The 23454-nt window shown below is 39.7% G+C and overlaps 1 protein-coding gene across 3 annotated transcripts in view; it reads right to left on the reverse strand.

Moving 5' to 3' along the window:
• LOC133557478 (sarcoplasmic/endoplasmic reticulum calcium ATPase 2) overlaps positions 1 to 23454 on the reverse strand; it is a 64873-nt gene that overhangs the window by 10863 nt on the left and 30556 nt on the right. For all 3 annotated transcript variants that reach the window (XR_009807779.1, XR_009807778.1, XM_061907953.1), the window contains exons 10-22: positions 19206 to 19372; positions 14095 to 14183; positions 13927 to 14029; positions 13709 to 13840; positions 13501 to 13620; positions 11686 to 11904; positions 8618 to 8741; positions 8323 to 8534; positions 8040 to 8260; positions 6484 to 6686; positions 6284 to 6369; positions 6081 to 6214; positions 2792 to 2909 (exon numbers count right to left, since the gene is read on the reverse strand). Coding sequence is in view for 1 of the 3 variants with exons in the window: in XM_061907953.1 (XP_061763937.1) it covers positions 2792 to 2909; positions 6081 to 6214; positions 6284 to 6369; positions 6484 to 6686; positions 8040 to 8260; positions 8323 to 8534; positions 8618 to 8741; positions 11686 to 11904; positions 13501 to 13620; positions 13709 to 13840; positions 13927 to 14029; positions 14095 to 14183; positions 19206 to 19372 (1928 nt within the window). In the remaining 2 variants the exon portion in view is untranslated. The remainder of the gene's footprint in view (positions 1 to 2791; positions 2910 to 6080; positions 6215 to 6283; positions 6370 to 6483; positions 6687 to 8039; positions 8261 to 8322; positions 8535 to 8617; positions 8742 to 11685; positions 11905 to 13500; positions 13621 to 13708; positions 13841 to 13926; positions 14030 to 14094; positions 14184 to 19205; positions 19373 to 23454) is intronic.

Raw genomic sequence — 23454 nt, forward strand, 5'->3', positions numbered from 1 at the left:
AGTCCAGCAGTCTGTTTAGTTGGGTGTTATATCATGTGCGATATTAGCAGTCAAGCAGTGTTTGTTTACTTGTGTGGGATATCATGTGCGATACAAGCAGTACTGCAGAGTGTTTGGATGTGTGTGATATCATGTGCAATAGGAGCAGTCCTGCAGTCTGTTTACTTGGGTGTTATATCATGTGCCATATTAGCAGTCCAGCAGTGTTTACTTGTGTGGGATATCATGTGCAATACAAGCAGTACTGCAGTGTGTTTACTTGTGTGTTGTATCATGTAGAATACAAGCAGAGTGTTTACTTGTGTGTGATATCATGTAGAATACAAGCAGAGTGTTTACTTGTGTGTGATATCATGTAGAATACAAGCAGAGTGTTTACTTGTGTGTGATATCATGTAGAATACAAGCAGAGTGTTTACTTGTGTGTGATATCATGTAGAATACAAGCAGAGTGTTTACTTGTGTGTGATATCATGTCGAACACAAGCAGAGTGTTTACTTGTGTGTGATATCATGTAGAATACAAGCAGAATGTTTACTTGTGTGTGATATCATGTGTGATAGAAGCAGTCCTGCGTCGTGTTTGTGTGTGATATCATGTGCAATAGAAGCAGTCCTGCAGTGTTTACTTGGGTGTGATATCATGTGCGATACAAGCAATCCCGCAGTGTGTTTACTTGGGTATGACATAATGTGTGACACAAGCAGTCCTGCATTGTTTACGTGTGTGATATCATGTGCGATAGAAGCAGTCCTGCATCGTGTTTGTGTGTGATATCATGTGCAATAGAAGCAATCCTGCAGTGTTTACTTGGGTGTGATATCATGTGCGATACAAGGAGTCCTGCAGCATCTTTACTTGTGACATCATGTGCGATACAGGCAGTCCTGCAGCATCTTTACTTGTGTGTGATATCATGTGCGATACAAGCAGCCCTAGAGTGTGTACTTGTGTGTGATATCATGTGCAATACAAGCAGTCTTGCAGAATGCTTACTTGAGTGTGAGATCATTTGCGATACAAGCAGTGTGTTTGTGTATGAAATCATGTTTGATACAAGCTGTCCTGCAGCGTGTTTACTTGTGCGTGATATCATGTGTGATACAAGCAGTCCTGTTAAATGTTTACTTGTTTGTGGTATCATGTTTTATACAAGCAGTCCTGCAGTGAGTTTATTTGGGTATGATATAATGTGCGATTCAAGCAGTCCTGCAGCGTGTTTTCTTGTGTGTGAGCTAATGTGCGTTATTAGCAGTCCAGCAGTGTTTCCTTGTGTGTGATATCATGTGGAATACAAGCAGTACTGCAGTGTGTTTACTTGTGTGATATCATGTATAATACATGCAGAGTGTTTACTTGTGTGTGATATCGTGTGCGATACAAGCAGTGCTGCAGAGTGTTTACTTGGGTATGATATAATGTGCGGTACAAGCAGTACTGCAGTGTTTACGTGTGATATCATATGCTATACAAGCAGAATTGCAGAGTGTTTACATGTGTGTGATACAAGCAGTCCTGCAGTGTTTACATGTGTGTGATATCATGTGCGATACAAGCAGTCCTGCAGTGTTTACATGTGTGTGATATCATGTGCGATACAAGCAGTCCTGCAGTGTTTACTTGTGTGTGACATGTGCGATACAAGCAGTCTTGCAGAATGTTTACTTGTTTGTGATATTGTGTGCGATACAAGCAGTCCTGCAGTGTTTACATGTGTGTGATATCATGTGCGATACAAGCAGTCCTGCATCGTCTTTGTGTGTGATATCATGTGCAAAAGAAGTGTTCCTACAGTGTTTACCTGGGTGTGATATCATGTGCAATAAAGCTGTCCTGCAGCGTCTTTACTTGTGTGTGATATCATGTGCAATAGAAGCGGTCCTGCGGTGTTTACTTGGGTGTGATATCATGTGCAATAAAGCAGTCCTGCAGCGTCTTTACTTGTGTGTGATATCATGTGCGATATAAGCAGTGTGGTTACTTGTGTGTGATATCATGTGTGATATAAACAAAGTGTTTGTGCAATAAAGCAGTCCTGCAGCGTCTTTACTTGTGTGATATCATGTGCGATATAAGCAGTGTGGTTACTTGTGTGTGATATCATGTGCGATATAAACAAAGTGTTTGTGCAATAAAGCAGTCCAGCAGCGTCTTTACTTGTGTGTGATATCATGTGCAATAAAGCAGTCCTGCAGCCTCTTTACTTGTGTGTGATATCTTGTGCGATAGAAGCGGTCCTGCAGTGTTTACTTGGGTGTGATATCGTGTGCAATAAAGCAGTCCTGCAGCGTCTTTACTTGTGTGTGATATCATGTGCGATAGAAGCGGTCCTGCAGTGTTTACTTGGGTGTGATATCGTGTGCAATAAAGCAGTCCTGCAGCGTCTTTACTTGTGTGTGATATCATGTGCGATACAAGCAGTCTTGCAGCTTTTTTACTTGTGTGTGATATCATGTGCGATATAAGCAGTGTGGTTACTTGTGTGTGATATCATGTGCGATATAAACAGAGTGTTTACTTGTACAAAGCTGGACAGACAGTTAATGTCCTCCAGTAAACACACATTATTCTATTTGACTAAGGTCATTTACAAAAGGTAAGATGCTAGGCTATAGGAGCTAGCAAAATCCTAGACATAGGTCACAATGATTGGACAATAAAACATGACAACTAATCCTAAGAGTGAAATGGTTGCCCGTCAGGATCATGGCAACATTTTGCGGGGACTAGTTAGTACAGACCAAGTGTCTCCTTTGTAAACACGTTTGGTATTAGTGAACAGTTCCTTACTGGAAGAGGCTCCACATAGAGGATGAGGAAGTGCAAGGACATGGACAGACAGATGGCCCCCAGCAGCCACACGTTCTCCCACGGAGGCATACGCAGCAGAGACTGGTTCTCAGACACGCTGCGGACATAAACACACCGTTACCATCACACTAATCCTAACATAACTCTCATCATATATATGATAAACAACATTTAGCATAACATTGCTTCACACCTCACCATCATATATATGATGTATAACATGGATACATTTATCATAACACTGCTTCAAACATAACTTTCATCATACACAATGGGGCAAAAAAGTATTTAGTCAGCCAGCGATTGTGCAAGTTATCCCACTTCAAATGATGACAGAGGTCTGTAATTTTCATCATAGGTACACTTCAACTGTGAGAGACAGAATGTGGGAAAAAAAAAATCCAGGAATTCACATTGTAGGAATTTTAAATTATGGTGGAAAATAAGTAATTGGTCAACCATTCAAACCTCTCACTGATGGAAGGAAGTTCTATTTTGGTTTCATCTGACCACATGACATTCTCCCAATCTTCTGCTGTATCGTCCATGTATCCATTTTGGTATAAACTCAAGAATACTGAGTTGCATCCCAAGAACACCATACCTACTGTGAAGTATGGGGGTGGAAACATCATACTTTGGGGATGTTTTTCTGCTAAGGGGACAGGACGATTGATCCGTGTTAAGGAAAGAATGAATGGGGCCATGTATTGTGAGATTTTGAGCCAAAACCTCCTTCCATCAGTGAGAGCTTTGAATGGTCGACCAAATACTTATTTTCAACCATAATTTACAAATAAATTCTTTAAAATTCATAGAATGTGAATTGCTGGATTTTTTTTTTCACATTCTGCCTCTCACAGTTGAAGTGTACCTATGATGAAAATTACAGACCTCTGTCATCATTTTAAGTGGGAGAACTTGCACAATCGCTGGCTGACTAAATACTTTCTTGCCCCACTGTATATATATAATATATAACATGGATACATTTATCATAACACTGCTTCAAACACAACGTTCATCATAAATATGATGTATAACATGAATGATACATTTATCATAACACTGCTTCAAATAGGGCTGGGGGATATAGCGAATATACTCGATACATCGCGAGTTCGTCTCTTGTGCGATATAGAAAATGACTATATCGTGATATTTCCAGTATACGTTCTCACGCAGTTATTTTTAGCTGCGGGCATTACACTGCAGGTGTTTCTCACTCTTTCTTACAGAGACGTGAAACAAGCGCACCTTCTTACATACGTCATACGCTCTCGCCGAGCAAAGAGGTAGCGGCATGGGTGACGTTAGCTGTGATGCTAGCGAAACCGTGCGAGTGGTAATACGAGAGAGAGAGAAGGTGCGAACCTGGTAATAAATGAAGGAAGAATTAATTCCAAGAAAAACAGCAAGGGGTGCATCGTCTGGCGGTGGTTTGGCTTCAAGCGGGAAGATGTCGAACAGACAACCGTAATATGTCAAGCAATGTTCCCTCTAATTTTTCATGTGTGTGAGCAAACGCACAAACTCCCTGAGCATTCAGTGGTGCACAAATCAGTGTCACACCTGTCCCAAACCGGACATCATAACAATTTAAATGTTTTATTAAAATAATTTTCTGATATCAGTGATTTTGCCCTCTTGCAATGACAATAACAAAAAAACATGTTTTTCATGAATTATGTGCTAGTATTGTATAACTGGGTGCGGGTCCTGCCTTTAAAAGAAATGTTACCCCTTTCAGATATTACATTTAGTTCCTGTAACTTTCTGTCTGTAAAATACATTTTTTTATTAGATTTTGTGAAATCTAGTGACAATATTTCATGAATAATATCCTTAAATTAACATTCTTAATAAATGGCAGTAAAATAAGCACACATCAGATTGAGGAGTCAGAGTGTTACAACCTGGCATTTACACATTGTGTGGCGTTGGGGTTGTCCGACTTTTTGCGTGGCCATAAACGCAACACTGGCTAAGTGCCATGAGTGCTTTTGTTGGTGCAGGTGAGAGAGCGAGCGGCCTCTGTTGAAACGACGGATAACAAAGTTGGTTTAAGCCTGGTTTGTATGGCAGAAAATTACCAGTTTTTATAGATAAAAGTTTTTTTTACTCATGTTTTTGGTGTGGTTACAAACAGTTTTGCTCAATAAAGTGATTGATGGAATTCCTGTCCGTAAAGTCTGTCAACAGACGATAACTGAACTGTGTTGACAAAGATTGTTTTATTTATCGGGGCCACTCTTGTTGTCACTTGTCACTCATAGAGTTGCATTGCAAAATCATACAGAATAAATTGTAATTTGTTTGTTTTGTTTAAAGTTTAGATGGGATTTTTTATTTTCTGCGCGGCATTAATTTGCTGTGCGCAGAAAAAGCGTGAGCAGTGGGCAATTGCGCAGGCGCGCACCTTAGAGGGAACGTTGATGTCAAGTATGCGGCAAAACCGTTGCTACAAAATGTAGTATTACTGCTGACTTGTAACATCATTTGAAAAGTCACCCGCTAGAGTGCTTGAAACTCCGCATGTCAACATCTCCGGCCGGTGCCACACCCAACAAAATGCCTAGGCAACAATTTCCACATCAACACTGTATGGAACAAATAGTCAACAAAAGAAGGAGATAACGTCCGCAGGAACCTACCACATAGTGAAGGACATACACTATTTAATTTCCTACTATACAGCTCATTTTTATTTGACAGTTATTGAAATATCTTGTGTAACATCATGCACAAAAATGCACTTTATTTGTTTTAAACTATTGTAGTGGCGTTCTGCACAAAAAGTGCCCTTTAATTTAGTGTTGTTTTGATATGTCATCTTAGTGACATCATGCACAAAAGTGCACTCAGCTTGTTTTAAAATGTCTATGACAATCTTGCAATTTCTTAAAGTATTCTAAAACAATAAGTGTGAAGAGCACACCTGTTTAAAGTATTTTAAAACAATAAAAATGGTGAATAGCACGCCTGTTTAAAGTACTTTAAAAACAAAGTAACGGTGAAGAGCACGCCTGTTTAAAGTACTTTAAAAACGCTATGCAAAGCAAAACCCATTTATCAACAACACCCAGAAACAACGCCGGCTTTGCTGGGCTCGAGCTCATCTAAGATGGACTGATGCAAAGTGGAAAAGTGTTCTTTGGTTTGACGGGTCCACATTTGAAGTTATATTTGGAAACTGTTGACGTGGTGAAAATGGTGAAGAGCACGCCTGTTTAAAGTAAATTAAAACCATAAACGGTGAGGAGCACACCTGTTCAGAGCGTTGCACATCTCAATGGTGACCAGCACTGATAAGGCCATGGTCATTGGGTAAGGAGACTCAAACACTTTACAGTCCAGACCCTGGAAGTCAGGACTGTCTGGACCACACTGCAGGAAGTGGCTCTGTAAACAACAACAAACATCGTCATCGAAGTTTGTTGACATGATGACGATTAGGATTGTATTTCATACCAGTTGGTAAAATGTGATCCTTGGTCCGTCTTCAGCAGCAACAAACCACCAAGCAGCAGCACCCACAGTGGCAGCGCCAACATAACCTACCAAAACATTATTAATTATTATTACTATTATACACACGTCATGAGGAAACTGTTGACTAAAATGTGCATCTGTAAGTGCTGCTGTGTTGATTAACGAGTGGAAAAGATTACATCCGATGGCCAGGTATCGGAAGAACAGCCATCCAGAGATGAGGGGCTCGCGGGCGTTGCGAGGAGATTTGTTCATGATGTCCAGGTCTGGCGGGTTGAAGCCCAAAGCGGTGGCTGGCAACCCGTCAGTCACCAGGTTGACCCACAGGAGCTGCACTGGAATGAGAGCTTCGGGGAAGCCCAGAGCCGCCGTCAAGAAGATGCTGCACACAAACAAGACCGGCGGGGGGACTGGATGAAGACAACAAATACTACACTTTATGCGCATGATAGGAGGAATACTGCACTTTGTGTGCATGATGGGAGGAATACTGCCCTTTGTGTGCATGATGGGAGGAATACTGCCCTTTGTGTATGATAGGAATAATACTACACTTTATGTACATGGTAGAAGGGATATTGCACTTTGTGTGCATGATAGGAAGAATACTGCACTTGATGTGCATGATAGGAAGAATACTGCACTTTATGTGCATGATAGGAGGAATACTGCAGTTTATGAGCATACTTGGAGGAATACTGCAGTTTATGTGGATGAGAAGAATACTGCACTTTGTGTGCATGATAGGAGGAATACTGCAGTTTATGAGCATAATTGGAGGAATACTGCAGTTTATGTGGATGAGAAGAATACTGCATTTTATGTGTATGATAGGAAGAATACTGCACTTTATGTGCATGAAAAGAAGAATTCTGCACTTCATGTGCATGAAAAGAGGAATACTGCACTTGATGTGCACGATAGGAAACGTCCCGCACTTCATGTCCACGATAGGAAACGTACCGCATTTTATGTGCACGATAGGAAAGGTACCGCACTTTATGTGCACGATAGGAAACGTACCGCACTTTATGTGCACGATAGGAAACGTACCGCACTTTATGTGCACGATAGGAAACGTACCGCACTTTATGTGCACGATAGGAAACGTACTGCACTTTATGTGCACGATAGGAAACGTACCGCACTTTATGTGCACGATAAGAAACGTACCGCACTTTATGTGCACGATAGGACACAATGCAGTTTAGGTGCACGATAGGAAGAATACTGCACTTTATGTGCATGATAACAAGACTGCAGTTTATGTGCATGATAACAAGACTGCAGTTTATGTGCATGATAACAAGACTGCAGTTTATGTGCATGATAACAAGACTGCAGTTTATGTGCATGATAACAATACTGCAGTTTATGTGCATGATAACAATACTGCAGTTTATGTGCATGATAGGCATAATAATGCAGTTTATGTGCATGAGAGGAAGAATACTGCACTTTATGTGCATGATGAGAATATTACTTCATTGTAAGTGCATGATGAGAGTACTGCAGTAGTTCTTCAGTGTGAGTGCATGATAAAAGTACTGCAGTAGTACTTCAATGTAAGAGCATGCTGAGAGTACTGCAGTAGTCCTTCAGTGTGAGGGCATGATGAAAGTAGTTGTGGCTTGTGCAGCCCTTTGAGACACTCCTGATTTAGGGCTACATAAGTATACATTGATTGATTGAAGTACTGCAGTAGTACTTCAGTGTATGTGCAGAGAGAACCTACCAGACAACCTCTCCCACGTTGGAGGAGATGAGGTATCTGATGAACTGCTTCATGTTGTTGTAGATGGCTCGACCTTCCTCCACAGCAGCCACGATGGTAGCAAAGTTGTCGTCAGCCAGCACCATCTCGGAGGCTGTCTTTGCGACCGCCGTGCCAGAGCCCATGGCGATGCCGATCTCCGCCTTTTTGAGAGCGGGGGCGTCGTTCACGCCATCGCCGGTCTGAGAGGCGAGAAGCACCACAACAGTTAGGGAACGCCACAGGCTGACAACATGTCTCTCACCATGGCTGTGATCTCATCGTAGGACTGCAGATACTCCACGATCTTGGACTTGTGGGACGGCTCCACGCGGGCGAAGCAACGAGCCTTGACCACCGCCTCCCTTTGCGCCGACGGGGACAGGTCGTCAAACTCCCGGCCGGTGAACGCCATGCTGGACACGTCGTCGTCCTCTCCGAAAATACCGATGCGTCTGCAAATGGCGACTGCCGTGCCTGAAGTGAGGCGGAGCGTAGATGATTGACATCTTCTGACACCATCTTGGTCTTGGGGACAGTCCGAGTACAAGAGCACATACCTTTGTTGTCACCCGTGATCATAATGACACGAATGCCTGCCAGACGGCAGAGTCTAATGGAAGCTGCCACCTCCGCCCGGGGAGGGTCCAACATGCCCACGCAGCCCACAAACGTTAGATCAGTCTGGGATGGAAACACAAGATGATGTAGTTCATGTGAGTTAATAGTACTTAGCTCATACCCAATGAAAGAAGTTGATGTAGTTCATGTGAGTTAGTAGTACTTAGTCCATATCCAATGAAACAAGATGTAGTTCATGTGAGTTAATAGTACTTAATCCATATCCAATGAAACAAGATGTAGTTCATGTGAGTTAATAGTACTTGGTCCATACGCAATGAAACAAGATGATGTAGCACATGTGAGTTAATAGTACTTAGTCCATATGCAATGAAACAAGATGATGTAGTTCATGTGAGTTAATAGTACCTGGTCCATACGCAATGAAACAATATGTAGTACATGTGAGTTAATAGTACTTAGTCCATATGCAATAAAACAAGATGATGTAGTTCATGTGAGTTAATAGTAGTACTTACTTCATACGCAACTAAACAAGATGATGTCGTCCATTTGAGTTAATAGTAGTATTTCATACGAAATTAAACAAGATGATGTAGTGCATGTGAGTTAATAGTACTTCATATCCAATGAAACAAGATGATGTAGTTCATGTGAGTTAATAGTATGTAATTAATACGTAATGAAATATGATGTAGTTTATGTGAGGTAATAGTACTTAATACGTAATGAAACAAGATGATGTAGTTCATGGGAGTTAATAGTACTTAGCTCCTACCCAATGAAAGAAGTTGATGTAGTTCATGTGAGTTAATAGTACTTAATTCATACGTAATGAAACAAGATGATGTACTGCATGTGAGTTAATAGTACTGAGTCCATACGCAATGAAACACAAGATGATGTAATCCATGTGAGTTAATAATAGTACTTCATACGAAATGAAACAGAAGATGATGTACTTCATGTGAGTTAATAGTACTGAGTCCATACACAGTGAAACACAAGATGTAGTCCATGTGAGTTAATAGTACTTAATTCATACATAACAAAACAAGATGATATACTTCATGTGAGTTAATAGTACTTAATTCATACATAATGAAACAAGATGATGTACTTCATGTGATTTAATAGTACTGAGTCCATACGCAGTGAAACACACGATGTAGTTCATGTGAGTTGACAGTAGTACTTAGTTTATACACGATGTAACACAAGATGATGTAGTCCATGTGAGTTAATAGTACTTAATTCATACGAAATTAAACAAGATGATGTAGTGCATGTGAGTTAATAGTACTTCATATCCAATGAAACAAGATGATGTAGTTCATGTGAGTTAATAGTATGTAATTAATACGTAATGAAATATGATGTAGTTTATGTGAGGTAATAGTACTTAATACGTAATGAAACAAGATGATGTAGTTCATGGGAGTTAATAGTACTTAGCTCCTACCCAATGAAAGAAGTTGATGTAGTTCATGTGAGTTAATAGTACTTAATTCATACGTAATGAAACAAGATGATGTACTGCATGTGAGTTAATAGTACTGAGTCCATACGCAATGAAACACAAGATGATGTAATCCATGTGAGTTAATAATAGTACTTCATACGAAATGAAACAGAAGATGATGTACTTCATGTGAGTTAATAGTACTGAGTCCATACACAGTGAAACACAAGAAGATGTAGTCCATGTGAGTTAATAGTACTTAATTCATACATAACAAAACAAGATGATATACTTCATGTGAGTTAATAGTACTTAATTCATACGTAATGAAACAAGATGATGTACTTCATGTGATTTAATAGTACTGAGTCCATACGCAGTGAAACACACGATGTAGTTCATGTGAGTTGACAGTAGTACTTAGTTTATACACGATGTAACACAAGATGATGTAGTCCATGTGAGTTAATAGTACTTAATTCATACGTAATGAAACAAGATGATGTACTTCATGTGATTTAATAGTACTGAGTCCATACGCAGTGAAACATACGATGATGTAGTTCATGTGAGTGGACAGTAGTACTTAGTTTATACACGATGAAACACAAGATGATGTAGTCCATGTGAGTTAAAAGTACTTAGTCCATACACAATGAAACAAGATGATGTAATTTATGTGCGTTAATAGTAGTACTTAGTTCATACGCAATGAAACACAAGATGTAGTTCATTCGAGTAAATTGTAGTACTTAGTTCATACACAATGAAACAAGATGATGTAGTTCATGCGAGTAAGTAGTAGTTTTGTTTAATCCCGAATGAAACAAGATGATGTAGTTCATGTGAGTTAATAGTACTTCATAAATAATGAAACAAGATAATGTTGTTCATGTGAGTTAAAAGTACTTAGTCCATACACAATGAAACAAGATGATGTAATTTATGTGCGTTAATAGTAGTACTTAGTTCATATGCAATGAAACACAAGATGTAGTTCATTCGAGTAAATAGTAGTACTTAGTCCATACACAATGAAACAAGATGATGTAGTTCATGCGAGTAAGTAGTAGTTATTTTTAATCCCGAATGAAACAAGATGATGTAGTTCATGTGAGTTAATATTACTTCATACGCAATGAAACAAGATATAGTTCATGTGAGTTAATAGTACTTATTTCATAAGCAATGAAACAAGTTGATGTAGTTCATATGAGTTAATAGTACTTCATACGCAATGAAACAATATGATGCAATCCATGTGAGTTAATAGTAGTACTTACCTCATACGCAATGAAACAAGATGATGTAGTTCATGTGAGTTAATCGTACTTCATACGCAATGAAAAAATATGATGTAGTTCATGTGAAGTAAAAGTCCTTCATAGGCAATTAAACAAGACGATGTAGTTTATGTGAGTTAATAGTACATACTTCATAGGCAATGAAACAAGATGATGTAGTTTATGTGTGTTAATAGTACTTACTTCATAGGCAATGAAACTAGACGATGTAGTTCATGTGAGTTAATAGTACCAACTTCATAAACAATGAAACAAGACGCTGTGGGGTAATAGTACTTACTTCATAGGCAATAAAGCGAGTGCAGTCCTCCAAGACCAAGTCACTCTTGTCCACAGGGTTGTCCCTGGTGGCCAGAGCCAGGCAGCGCAGAGTGTCCCTGCCTGTGCCGTACTCCCTGATCACAGACATCAGCTTGTCCTTGATGGCGGGGGTCATGGCCACCTTGTTGTGGCCCACACGGACGTGCGAGCACCTGTCAATCACTCCCTCGGGGGCTCCCTGGTTTAAAAGAGCAGATTTTTTTCTAGGAGGATTTTTACACTTACACTTTCTTGTGGTCAAGATCGGTGATTCACAAACTGGGGTACAAGTACCACAAATGGTATTTTCTTATAGTCAAACACAGTGTTACTGTTCAAACTATTTGTAATGTTACAGTGGCCAAAAATATGAAATATACTTGTTAAATAAATCCTCTGCCTCGTTTTTGATGAATGCTTAGGCCTACAACATTACTGTATTTTAATGCAGTCATTATGGTGGTACTTAATGAATACTAAGGTCCCATGTAAGTGTAGTAGTGAGGTTTACGTGTCAAACATCATAGGTCCCATGTGAGTGTTGAAGTCAGGTTTACGTGTAAAACATCATAGGTCCCATGTGAGTGTTGAAGTCAGGTATCAGAAACACAATAGGTCCCATGTAAGTGTTGAAGTCAGGTTTATGTGTCAAACATCATAGGTCCCATGTAAGTGTTGAGGTCTGGTATCAGAAACATCATAGGTCCCATGTAAGTGTTGAAGTCAGGTTTATGTGTCAAACATCATAGGTCCCATGTAATTGTTGAAGTCAGGTGTCCGAAACATCATAGGTCCCATGTAAGTGTTGAAGTCAGGTATCAGAAACACAATAGGTCCCATGTAAGGGTAGAAGTCAGGTTTATGTGTCAAACATCATAGGTCCCATGTAAGTGTTGAGGTCTGGTATCAGAAACATCATAGGTCCCATCTAAGTGTTGAAGTCAGGTTTATGTGTCAAACATCATAGGTCCCATGTAATTGTTGAAGTCCGGTGTCCGAAACATCATAGGTCCCATGTAAGTGTTGAAGTCAAGTGTCCGAAACATCATAGGTCCCATGTATGTGTTTAAGTTAGGTGTCAGAAACATCATAGGTCCCATGTAAGTGTTGAAGTCAGGTGTCAGAAACATCATAGGTCCCGTGTAAGTGTTGAAATCAGGTGTCCGAAACATCATAGGTCCCATGTAAGTGTTGAAGTCAGGTGTCAGAAACATCATAAGTCCTATGTAAGTGTTGAAGTCAGGTGTCAGAAACATCATAGGTTCTATGTAAGTGTTGAAGTCAGGTGTCAGAAACATCATAGGTCCCGTGTAAGTGTTGAAGTCAGGTGTCAGAAACATCATAGGTCCCATGTAAGTGTTGAAGTCAGGTGTCAGAAACATCATAAGTCCTATGTAAGTGTTGAAGTCAGGTGTCAGAAACATCATAGGTCCTATGTAAGTGTTGAAGTCAAGTGTCAGAAACATCATAAGTCCTATGTAAGTGTTGAAATCAGGTGTCAGAAACATCATAAGTCCTATGTAAGTGTTGAAGTCAGGTGTCAGAAACATCATAGGTCCTATGTAAGTGTTGAAGTCAGGTGTCAGAAACATCACAAGTCCTATATAAGTGTTGAAGTCAGGTGTCAGAAACATCACAAGTCCTATATAAGTGTTGAAGTCAGGTGTCAGAAACATCATAGGTCCTATGTAAGTGTTGAAGTCAAGTGTCAGAAACATCATAGGTCCTATGTAAGTGTTGAAGTCAAGTGTCAGAAACATCATAGGTCCTATGTAAGTGGTGAAGTCAGGTGTACCTTAACAAACATTTTCCCTGCAGAGGAGCGAGCCTTGTTGGGGGTGCAGTACACCGACATGGACTTCCTGTCTCTGGAGAACTCTAACGTGATCTCTTTCTTCATCAGCTGCTTGATCACCTGCGCATTTCAAACCCACTTTCTTTAAACACGACAGAATCCCTGTGGTCGTCCGTCTCGTGGGAACAGATTTGCAAACGTTACGTACGGAATTGCATGCGTTGGCTCTCTCGATCTTGGAAAGTCCTTTGACTTCCGTGTCAAACACGTTCATCTTCTCCACCAGACACGTGAGGGCCGTCTCCGTGGCCTCGCCCACCTTCTCATACACACCTTTGGTCTGCCAGGACAAGCAAACACAATGTGACCCCACGCCGAGAGAGGTGGTAGACGTGTGACCCGGTGAAACTACGTGTCCATCCTGACCTCGTTGTAGTCCAGTGAGGAGTCGTTGCAGAGAGCGCAGATGGAGGCCAGCTCCACCAGAGCGTCGTACTTGGAACACTGGACTTGTTTGCCATCTTGGAACCTAACAGGTCAGCACACGACAGGTCAGCAAGTAGTAGGACCAAAAAGGACACAATGAAGACTCACACTTGTCCATCCGGAGCATACGTAGAACCAGTGACAGTGAATTCTTTTAAGGAACAATGGCCGGCGTCTGCACGGTCAATAATGAACATCTGCAAGGCAAACAAATCATTAGCATCTTGTCACACAAACATACCAGGATTTTTAAATACCATTAAACACGCCAGTGACTGATGGTAAACAATTATATTGTGTCTTTTATAAGCTCCTCCTGGTTCTACCCAAAATCAGATGAGATAAAAACCTTTGCACAACAGCCATCCTTTCCACATCAGATCCTCCCTGACATCGTTTAAATCCAGGCTAAAAAAAAACCTCCCCCTGGCTTTCAAATCCAGTTAGGCAGGATATTTTGGTCCCTTATTTCCCATGAAGGATGACAAGCTGATAGTGCTGTTTGCAACTTCCTCATAGTTACATTTTTCAAAGCAAAAACATAACAGGAACACCCACGGCTAGCTTATGTTACCATTAGTGGTTTAACAGAACACATTTGTGTGACAACTGTCTAGATTTTTCGCAATTACAAGGTTTATGCAATAAACGTTTTAACCGGCCCGGATAAAAGGATCAGTGTTTACGGCAGTCACTCACCCGGTTTCATCAACACGTAAGCGCAGAGAGCGTGTGCACACGTACAAAAGCAGTCAAAGAGAAGCAACAAAAAATGTGCAGTCATGTTGTTATTATGGTAGAATATACATTCAATGACATCTAACACTAGCCATCCAAATTGCTAATATTAGATTAACAACACCCAAACTACTGCGAGTGTGTTATGTACATACCCAGTTACTTTAATACGTAGAAGCCATGAGAGCGGGGGATATAGTGTGGCAAATACATTGGAAAGTTGGCGCCCTCTTGGCATCTGTGTGAATGTTGCCAACAGCCCTCTTATTTGAACCACAGATAAAATGTGCATGGCGGAATAGGAAGGTTTGGGGGAAATCGCACCGTCACAGCCAGAAATAGCAGCCCTAAGGGTGAATTAGGTTGCGCAAATTAGTTTGTTTTTGCTTCTTCTAAAGTTTACACAATTTTGACTTGAAGAAAAAAAAAAAGAGGAAGAAGGGACTGCTTGTGAGTGACTTTGTGAAAACTGACCACAATACTGCTTGTGAGTGACTAACTTTGTGCAGAATACTGACCACAATCATACTTGTGAGTGGCTAACTTTGGAAAGAATACTGACCACAACCCAATTTTTAGTGAATAACTTTGTAAATAATACTGGCCACAATGCTACTTGTGAGTGAATAACTTTTTGTATACTACTAATCTCAATACTACTTGTGATTAACTAGCTTTGTGCAGAATACTGACCACAATTCTGCTTTTCAATGACTAACTTTCAGAATACTGACCATAATGCTACTTGTGAGTGACTAACTTTGTTAAAACTACTGACAACAATGCTACATGAGAGTGACTAACTTTGTGTAGAATACTGACCAATATGCTACTCGTGAGTGACTAACTTTGTGCAGAATACTGAACTCAATGCTACTTGTGACTAACTTTGTGCAGAATACTGACCACAATGCTACTTATGAGTGACTAACTTTATAAAGAATACTGACCACAACCCAATTTGAGTGACAAACTTTGTAAAGAATACTGACCACAATACTACTTGTGAGTGACTAACTTTGTGTAAACTACTAATCTCAATGCTACTTGTGAGTGACTAACTTTGTAAAGAATACTGACCACAACCCAATTTTGAGTGACTAACTTTGTGAAGAATACGGACCACAATGCCGCTAGCGAGTGACTAACTTTTTGAAAACTACTGACCACAATGTTGCTTGTGAGTGACTAACTTTGTGAAAACTACTGACCACAATGCTGTTTGTGAGTGACTAATTTTGTGTAAACTACTAATCTCAATGCTACTTGTGATTAACTAACTTTGTGCGGAATACTGACCACAACACTGCTTGTGAGTGACTAACTTTGTAAAAAATACTGTCCACAATGCTACTTATGAGTGACTAACTTTGTGAAAACTACTGACCACAAGGCTGCTTTTCAATGACTAACTTTGTGAAGAATACTAAAGACAATGCTACTTGTGAATGACAAACTTTGTGCAAAATACTAACCACAATGCTGCTTGTGAGTAAAAGTTTGTAAAGAATACTGACCACAATGCTACTTGGGAGTGACTAACGTGTTGCAGAATACTGACCACAATGCTAATTGTGAGTGAAACTTTGTGCAGAATACTGACTGCAATGCTACTTGTGAGTGACTAACTTTGTGCAGAATACTGACCACAATGCTACTTGTGATTAACTAACTTTGTGCAGAATACTGACCACAATGTTACTTGTGAGTGACTAACTTTGTGCAGAATACTGACCACAATGTTGCTTGTGATTAACTAACTTTGTGCAGAATACTGACCATAATGCTACTTGTGATTAACTAACTTTGTGCAGAATACTGACCACAATGTTTCTTGTGAGTGACTAACTTTGTGCAGAATACTGAACACAGTGCTACTTGTGAGTGACTAACTTTGTGCAGAATACTGACCACAATGCTAATTGTGAGTGAAACTTTGTGCAGAATACTGACTGCAATGCTACTTGTGAGTGACTAACTTTCTGCAGAATACTGACCACAATGCTACTTGTGATTAACTAACTTTGTGCAGAATACTGACCACAATGTTACTTGTGAGTGACTAACTTTGTGCAGAATACTGACCAAAATGTTACTTGTGAGTGACTAACTTTGTGCAGAATACTGACCACAATGTTACTTGTGAGTGACTAACTTTGTGCAGAATACTGACCACAATGTTACTTGTGATTAACTAACTTTGTGCAGAATACTGACCACAATGTTACTTGTGAGTGACTAACTTTGTGCAGAATACTGACCACAATGTTACTTGTGAGTGACTAACTTTGTGCAGAATACTGACCACAATGCTACTTGTGATTAACTAACTTTGTGCAGAATACTGACCACAATGTTACTTGTGAGTGACTAACTTTGTGCAGAATACTGACCACAATGTTACTTGTGATTAACTAACTTTGTGCAGAATACTGACCACAATGTTTCTTGTGAGTGACTAACTTTGTGCAGGATACTGAACACAGTGCTACTTGTGAGTGACTAACTTTGTGCAGAATACTGACCACAATGCTACTTGTGAGTGACTAACTTTATGCAGAACACTGAACAATATGCAACTTGTGAGTGACTAACTTTGTGCAGAATACTGACCACAATGTTACTTGTGAGTCACTATCTTTGTGCAGAATACTGACCACAATGTTACTTGTGAGTGACTAACTTTGTAAATACTACTGACCACAACCCAATTTTGAGTGATTAACGTTGTAAAGAATACTGACCACAACTCAATTTTGAGTGACTAACATTGTAAAGAATACTGACCACAATGTTACTTGTGAGTCACTATCTTTGTGCAGAATACTGACCACAATGTTACTTGTGAGTGACTAACTTTGTAAATACTACTGACCACAACCCAATTTTGAGTGATTAACTTTGTAAAGAATACTGACCACAACTCAATTTTGAGTGACTAACATTGTAAAGAATACTTACCACAATGCTACTTGTGAGTGACTAACTTTGTGTAAACTACTAATCTCAATTCTTCTAGTGATTAACTAACTTTGTGCAGAATACTGACCAGAATGCTGCTTGTCAGTGACTAACTTTGTGAAAACTACTGACCACAAAGCTACTTGTGAGTAACTGACTGAAAACGACTGACCACAATGCTTCTTGAGAGTGACTAACTTTGGAAAGAATACTGACCACAATGCTGCTTGTCAGTGACTAACTTTTTGAAAACTACTGACCGCAATGCTACTTGTGAGTGACTAACTTTGTGCAGAATACTGACCACAATGCTACTTGTGATTAACTAGCTTTGTGCAGAATACTGACCGCAATGCTACTTGTGAGTGACTAACTTTGTGCAGAATACTGACCACAATGCTACTTGTGATTAACTAACTTTGTGCAGAATACTGACCACAATGTTACTTGTGAGTGACTAACTTTGTGCAGAATACTGACCACAATGTTAATTGTGATTAACTTAATTTTTGCAGAATACTGACCAGAATGTTTCTTGTGAGTGAATAACTTTGTGCAGAATACTGACCACAATGTTAATTGTGATTAACTAACTTTGTGCAGAATACTGACCACAATGTTTCTTGTGAGTGACTAACTTTGTGCAGAATACTGAACACAGTGCTACTTGTGAGTGACTATCTTTGTGCAGAATACTGACCACAATGCAACTTGTGAGAGACTAACTTTGTGCAGAATACTGACAACAATGCTGAAAACAATAACTTTGTGCAGAATACTGACCCCAATGCTTCTTGAGAGTGACTAACTTTGTAAAGAATACTGACCACAAACCAATTTTGAGTGACTAACTTTGTAAAGAATACTGAGCACAACCCAATTTTGAGAGACTAACTTTGTAAAGAATATTGACCACAATGCTACTTGTGATTAACTAAATTTGTGCGGAACACTGACCACAATGCTGCTTGTCAGTGACTAACTTTGTGAAAACTACTGACCACAATGCTACTTGTGATTAACTAACTTTGTGCGGAACACTGACCACAATGCTGCTTGTCAGTGACTAACTTTGTGAAAACTACTGACCACAATGCTACTTGTGAGTGACTAACTTTGTGCAGAATACTGAAAACAATGCTGCTTGTGAGTGACTAACTTTGTGCAAAATACTGACCACAATGCTTCTTGAGAGTGACTAACTTTGTGCAGAATACTGACAACAATGCTGCTTGTGAGTGACTAACTTTGTGAAAACTACTGACCACAACTTGACCATGCATGGGTAGGCCATGTAGCAGGGTGACATGTAGTTGGACAGAACAGGAACTAAGAGAGCAAACTCAAACACAGATTCAAAGCCAAGTTGGATTGGTACCAGTAAGAATAATTGTGTTAAAACATTTAGATCTTTCATCACATCTCTAGTGAGTCACAAGTTTCCACAACACTCCCTTGACATTATTTTTTTGGGACATTTCAAACAAAACACAGAAGCCTCTAAGCAGAACACTTCTTACCCTGCACACAGACATCTGATTGGTTGTCAGAGTTCCGGTCTTGTCGGAGCAGATGACGGATGTGCAGCCAAGGGTCTCCACTGAGGGTAGGCTACGGACGATGGCGTTCTTCTTGGCCATGCGGCGTGTGCCCAGAGCCAGGCAAGTGGTGATGACAGCAGGCAGACCTGAAGAGTCAGCGAGAGATGTTGAGGACATAGACAACACATGCAGGGTTTCATCTACGGGTAATTGATTGACACCAAAATGAAAGCTGCCACACTGGACGACTTTTAAACGTAAAAAAAATAATAATTAAGTAATACAATGTATGAATGGATATATATATCCTATTATTCACGCACTATTGGCCATAATTAGTGTTGAAAACATCTCAAATTGCATAAAAATGTTCTGTGCTTTATTTTGAAAAACGTGCATCTGAATGGCCTTGTCAGAATAAGTGCTCGAGCTGGCCTTGCACCTGATCCTCCCCGAAACTCAGTTGGCACTCTGCAAAAATGAAAAAATAAAAAAAGTTAAAGTGAAAGGTATTTCAAGTTAATCTATTCATTTCTTGTTCGAGCCCGGGAAAACATTATCATTATGTGTCGTGAAGCACGTTTAGCTATTCCTCGTCCTGCAGGGATGACACTTGTTAGAAACTTTGTTTGTCGCCATGGAGGCGAGAATTAGTGATTTAGAAGTAGCTAAAACACTGTGAATGGCTAGATAGCTACAGTACAGGCCAAAAGTATGGACACACCTTCTCCTCATTCAATGTGTTTTCTTTATTTTCATGACTATTTACATTGTAGATTGTCACTGAAGGCATCAAAACTATGAATGAACATGGAGTTATGTACGGTACTCAACACAAAAAGGTGACGTAACTGAAAACATGTTTTATATTCTTGTTTCTTCAAAATAGCCACCCTTTTGGCTTTCTCTAAAAGAGTTTCAAGCACAACCATTAAGCGAAAACCATTTCATCGACAGAATGCTTAGAGTGTGCGAAAAAGTAATCAGAGCAAAGGGTGGCTATTTTGAAGAAACTAGAACAGTGGTTCTTAACCTTGTAGGAGGTACCGAACCTCACCAGTTTCATATGCGAACGCGTTCACGGAACCCTCTTTTAGTGAAAAAAAAAAAAAAAAATTTCAAATTCAAGACAAAGTTAAGTTTTTGGTCACACTTTAGTATGGGGAAGATATTCTAAGTAAAAAAGACTTAATTTAAAGTTGTTTGATTAGGGTCAAGGTTAGGGTTATGATAAGGTCATGCCGAATAAGGCATTAATAAGTACTTAATAATGACTAGTTAAGAGCCAATATGTTACTAATTTGCATGTTAATAAGCAACTATTTAATGATGAATATATTGTCCATACTAAAGTGTTACCATGTTTTTGTTTTTTTAATGGTGCACAAAATGAACCGTGCATGAACATCACCTTGTTCAAACAATAAAACCAACAGTGCATAAACTCACAACAAATTACCGTATTTTTCGGACTATGAGTCGCAGTTTTTTTTCATAGTTTGCGTGGGAGCGACTTATGTGTGAAATTTTTAACACATTACCGTAAAATATCAAATAATATTATTTAGCTCATTCACGTAAGAGACTAGACGTATAAGATTTCATGGGATTTATCATTAGGAGTGACAGATTGTTTGGTAAACATATAGCATGTTCTATATGTTATAGTAATTTGAATGACTCTTACCATAATATGTTACGTTAACATACCAGGCACACTCTCAGTTGGTTATTTATGCGTCATATGACGTACTCTTATTCAGCCTTTTGTTCACTATTCTTTATTTATTTAAAATTGCTTTTCAAAATTCTATTCTTTGAGTTGGGTTTTATCAAATAAATGTCCCCAAAAACTGCGACTTATACTCCAGTGCGACTTGTGTTTTTTCCCTTCTTTATTATGCATTTTCGGCAGGTGCGACATACTTCGGCGCGACTTATACGCCGAAAAATACGGTACCTAACTCCACGTGTGTTCATTCATAGTTTTAAAGCCTTCAGTGACAATCTACAATGTAAATAGTCCTGAAAATAAAGAAAACGCATTGAATGAGAAGGTGTGTCCAAACTTTTGGCCTGCACTGGAGCTATCTGGCGGCTTACAGCCGTTTAAAGTGTTTTAGCTACTTCTAAATCACAAATTCTCGCCTCTATGGCGACAAATTAGGTTTCTAACAAGTATCATCCTTACAGGACGAGGAATAGCTAAATATTAGGGGTGTAACGGTACGTGTATTTGTATTGTACCGAACGGGTTTCTAAGCTAAAGTCTTAACAAGCTGCTTTGCTTCTTCTGCCACTGTCTCAGCACACAGCATTGTCCCACCCACACAACCATCTGATTGGTTACATATATAGTGGTAACAGCCAATCAGCAGTGCGTATTCAGAGCAGTAACAGCCAATCAGCAGTGGGTTTTCAGAGCGCATGTAGTAAATGCTTTAGCGTCGAGCAGATAGGCGTTTAGCAGGTGAGCATAAGGCAGCGTACTCTCCCCAAATGATAATAAACACCTCCCAGTCAACTACTACTAACATCACTGTGAGCCCATTGACCTTCTAGAACATGGGTGTCAAACTCTGGCCCGCCGTGTAATTTAATTTGGCCCTTGAGGCAATATCAATTTAGCATTAAAGCCGGCCCGCCGGTGTTATACAGCGTCGGTGCCGCTGTAACACCGCATTCACCGCTAATACTCATACTTGCCAACGGTCCTAATTTTCCCGGTAGACTTCCGAAGTTCAGTGCCCCTCCCGAAAATCTCCCGGGGCCACCATTCTCCCAAATTTCTACTGCTTTCCACCTGGACAACTATATTGGGGGCGTGCATTTAAGGCACTGCCTTTGGCGGTCTCTACAACCTGTCGCCACGTCCGCTTTTTCCTCCATACTAACAGCGTGTCACATAATATTTGTGGCTTTTACACACACACACACACGCACAAGTGAATGCAAGGCATACTTGGTCAACAGTCATACAGGTCACACTGAGGGTGGCCGTATAAAAAAACTTTAGCACTTTTACAAATGTGCGCCACACTGTGAACCCACACCAAACAAGAATGACAAACACATTTCGGGTGAACATCCGCACCGTAACACAACAGAACAAATACCCAGAACCTATTGCAGCACTAACTCTTCCGGGAAACTTCCAGCAAACTGACCAATAATTAACATTTTATTCATGCATTTTCTCTTGCTACTTCAATGCTTGAATGTTTGTTTCATTCATTGTTATTTTATTTTCAAATTTATTACTAGCCTGTGGAAAAAATTTGATATTTACCTCAGAAGATTTGCAAATAGAAAAAAAGGCATAACATTTTTATTTAAATTTTATTTGATATGCCATTGATATTTTTTTAAATTATTATTATTATTATTATTATTTGAAACTGGATTTTGCATGTCACTAAAGTTATATAAGCCTTGCTTGTTCAATATTTAATGCAAAACTTGTTTGGGTCCCTATAAAAAGGTTAATTTGTTCAACCTTGGCCCGCGGCTTTGTTCCGTTTAAAATTTTGGCCCACTCTGTATTTGAGTTTGACACCCCTGTTCTAGAAATTTGAACCGCAGCTCAGCTCGCTCGCAGTTCGGGCTTGAGGTGAAGGCTAATTAGCTTTTAGCGTAACGTTAGCTCATTTTGCGGTGTGTGTGCGTGCGTGCGTGTGTGTTTTACGGACAGAAAAGCTTTGAATGTCAGGGTCCCTGCTATCACATGTTGATACAAATATAACATTTACATAAAAAAAATCCATTACAGGCTTCCCAAATGCTGTGATAAATTAAGCATAATGAGTTGACTTGAAACTGTTTAATGTTGCACTTTTTATATGTAGAAGAAAAGTTTGGTCATTTTATTTAATCTGAGCAACAATTAGAGGCAGTGTAATGTTGATTGACGTGGGCAGAATTATCATCATCGTGTTCCCAATGTTAAAAGGATAAAGCCATTGTTTACAAAATTGGTAAATAAATAACCAAAAAATGTATATTTTGTTGTTTTCTTACTGTACCAATAAACCGAACCGTAAACCTCTAAACCGAGGTACGTCCATTTCCATTTTCTACCGCTTATTCCCTTTTGGGGTTGCGGGGGGCGCTGGCGCCTATCTCAGCTACAATCAGGCGGAAGGCGCTGTACACCCTGGACAAGTCGCCACCTCATCGCAGGGCCAACAAAGATAGACAGACAACATTCACACTCACACACTAGGGCCAA

This window comes from Nerophis ophidion, linkage group LG08 (genome assembly GCF_033978795.1).
Source record: "Nerophis ophidion isolate RoL-2023_Sa linkage group LG08, RoL_Noph_v1.0, whole genome shotgun sequence".
Taxonomy (NCBI): Eukaryota; Metazoa; Chordata; class Actinopteri; order Syngnathiformes; family Syngnathidae; genus Nerophis; species Nerophis ophidion.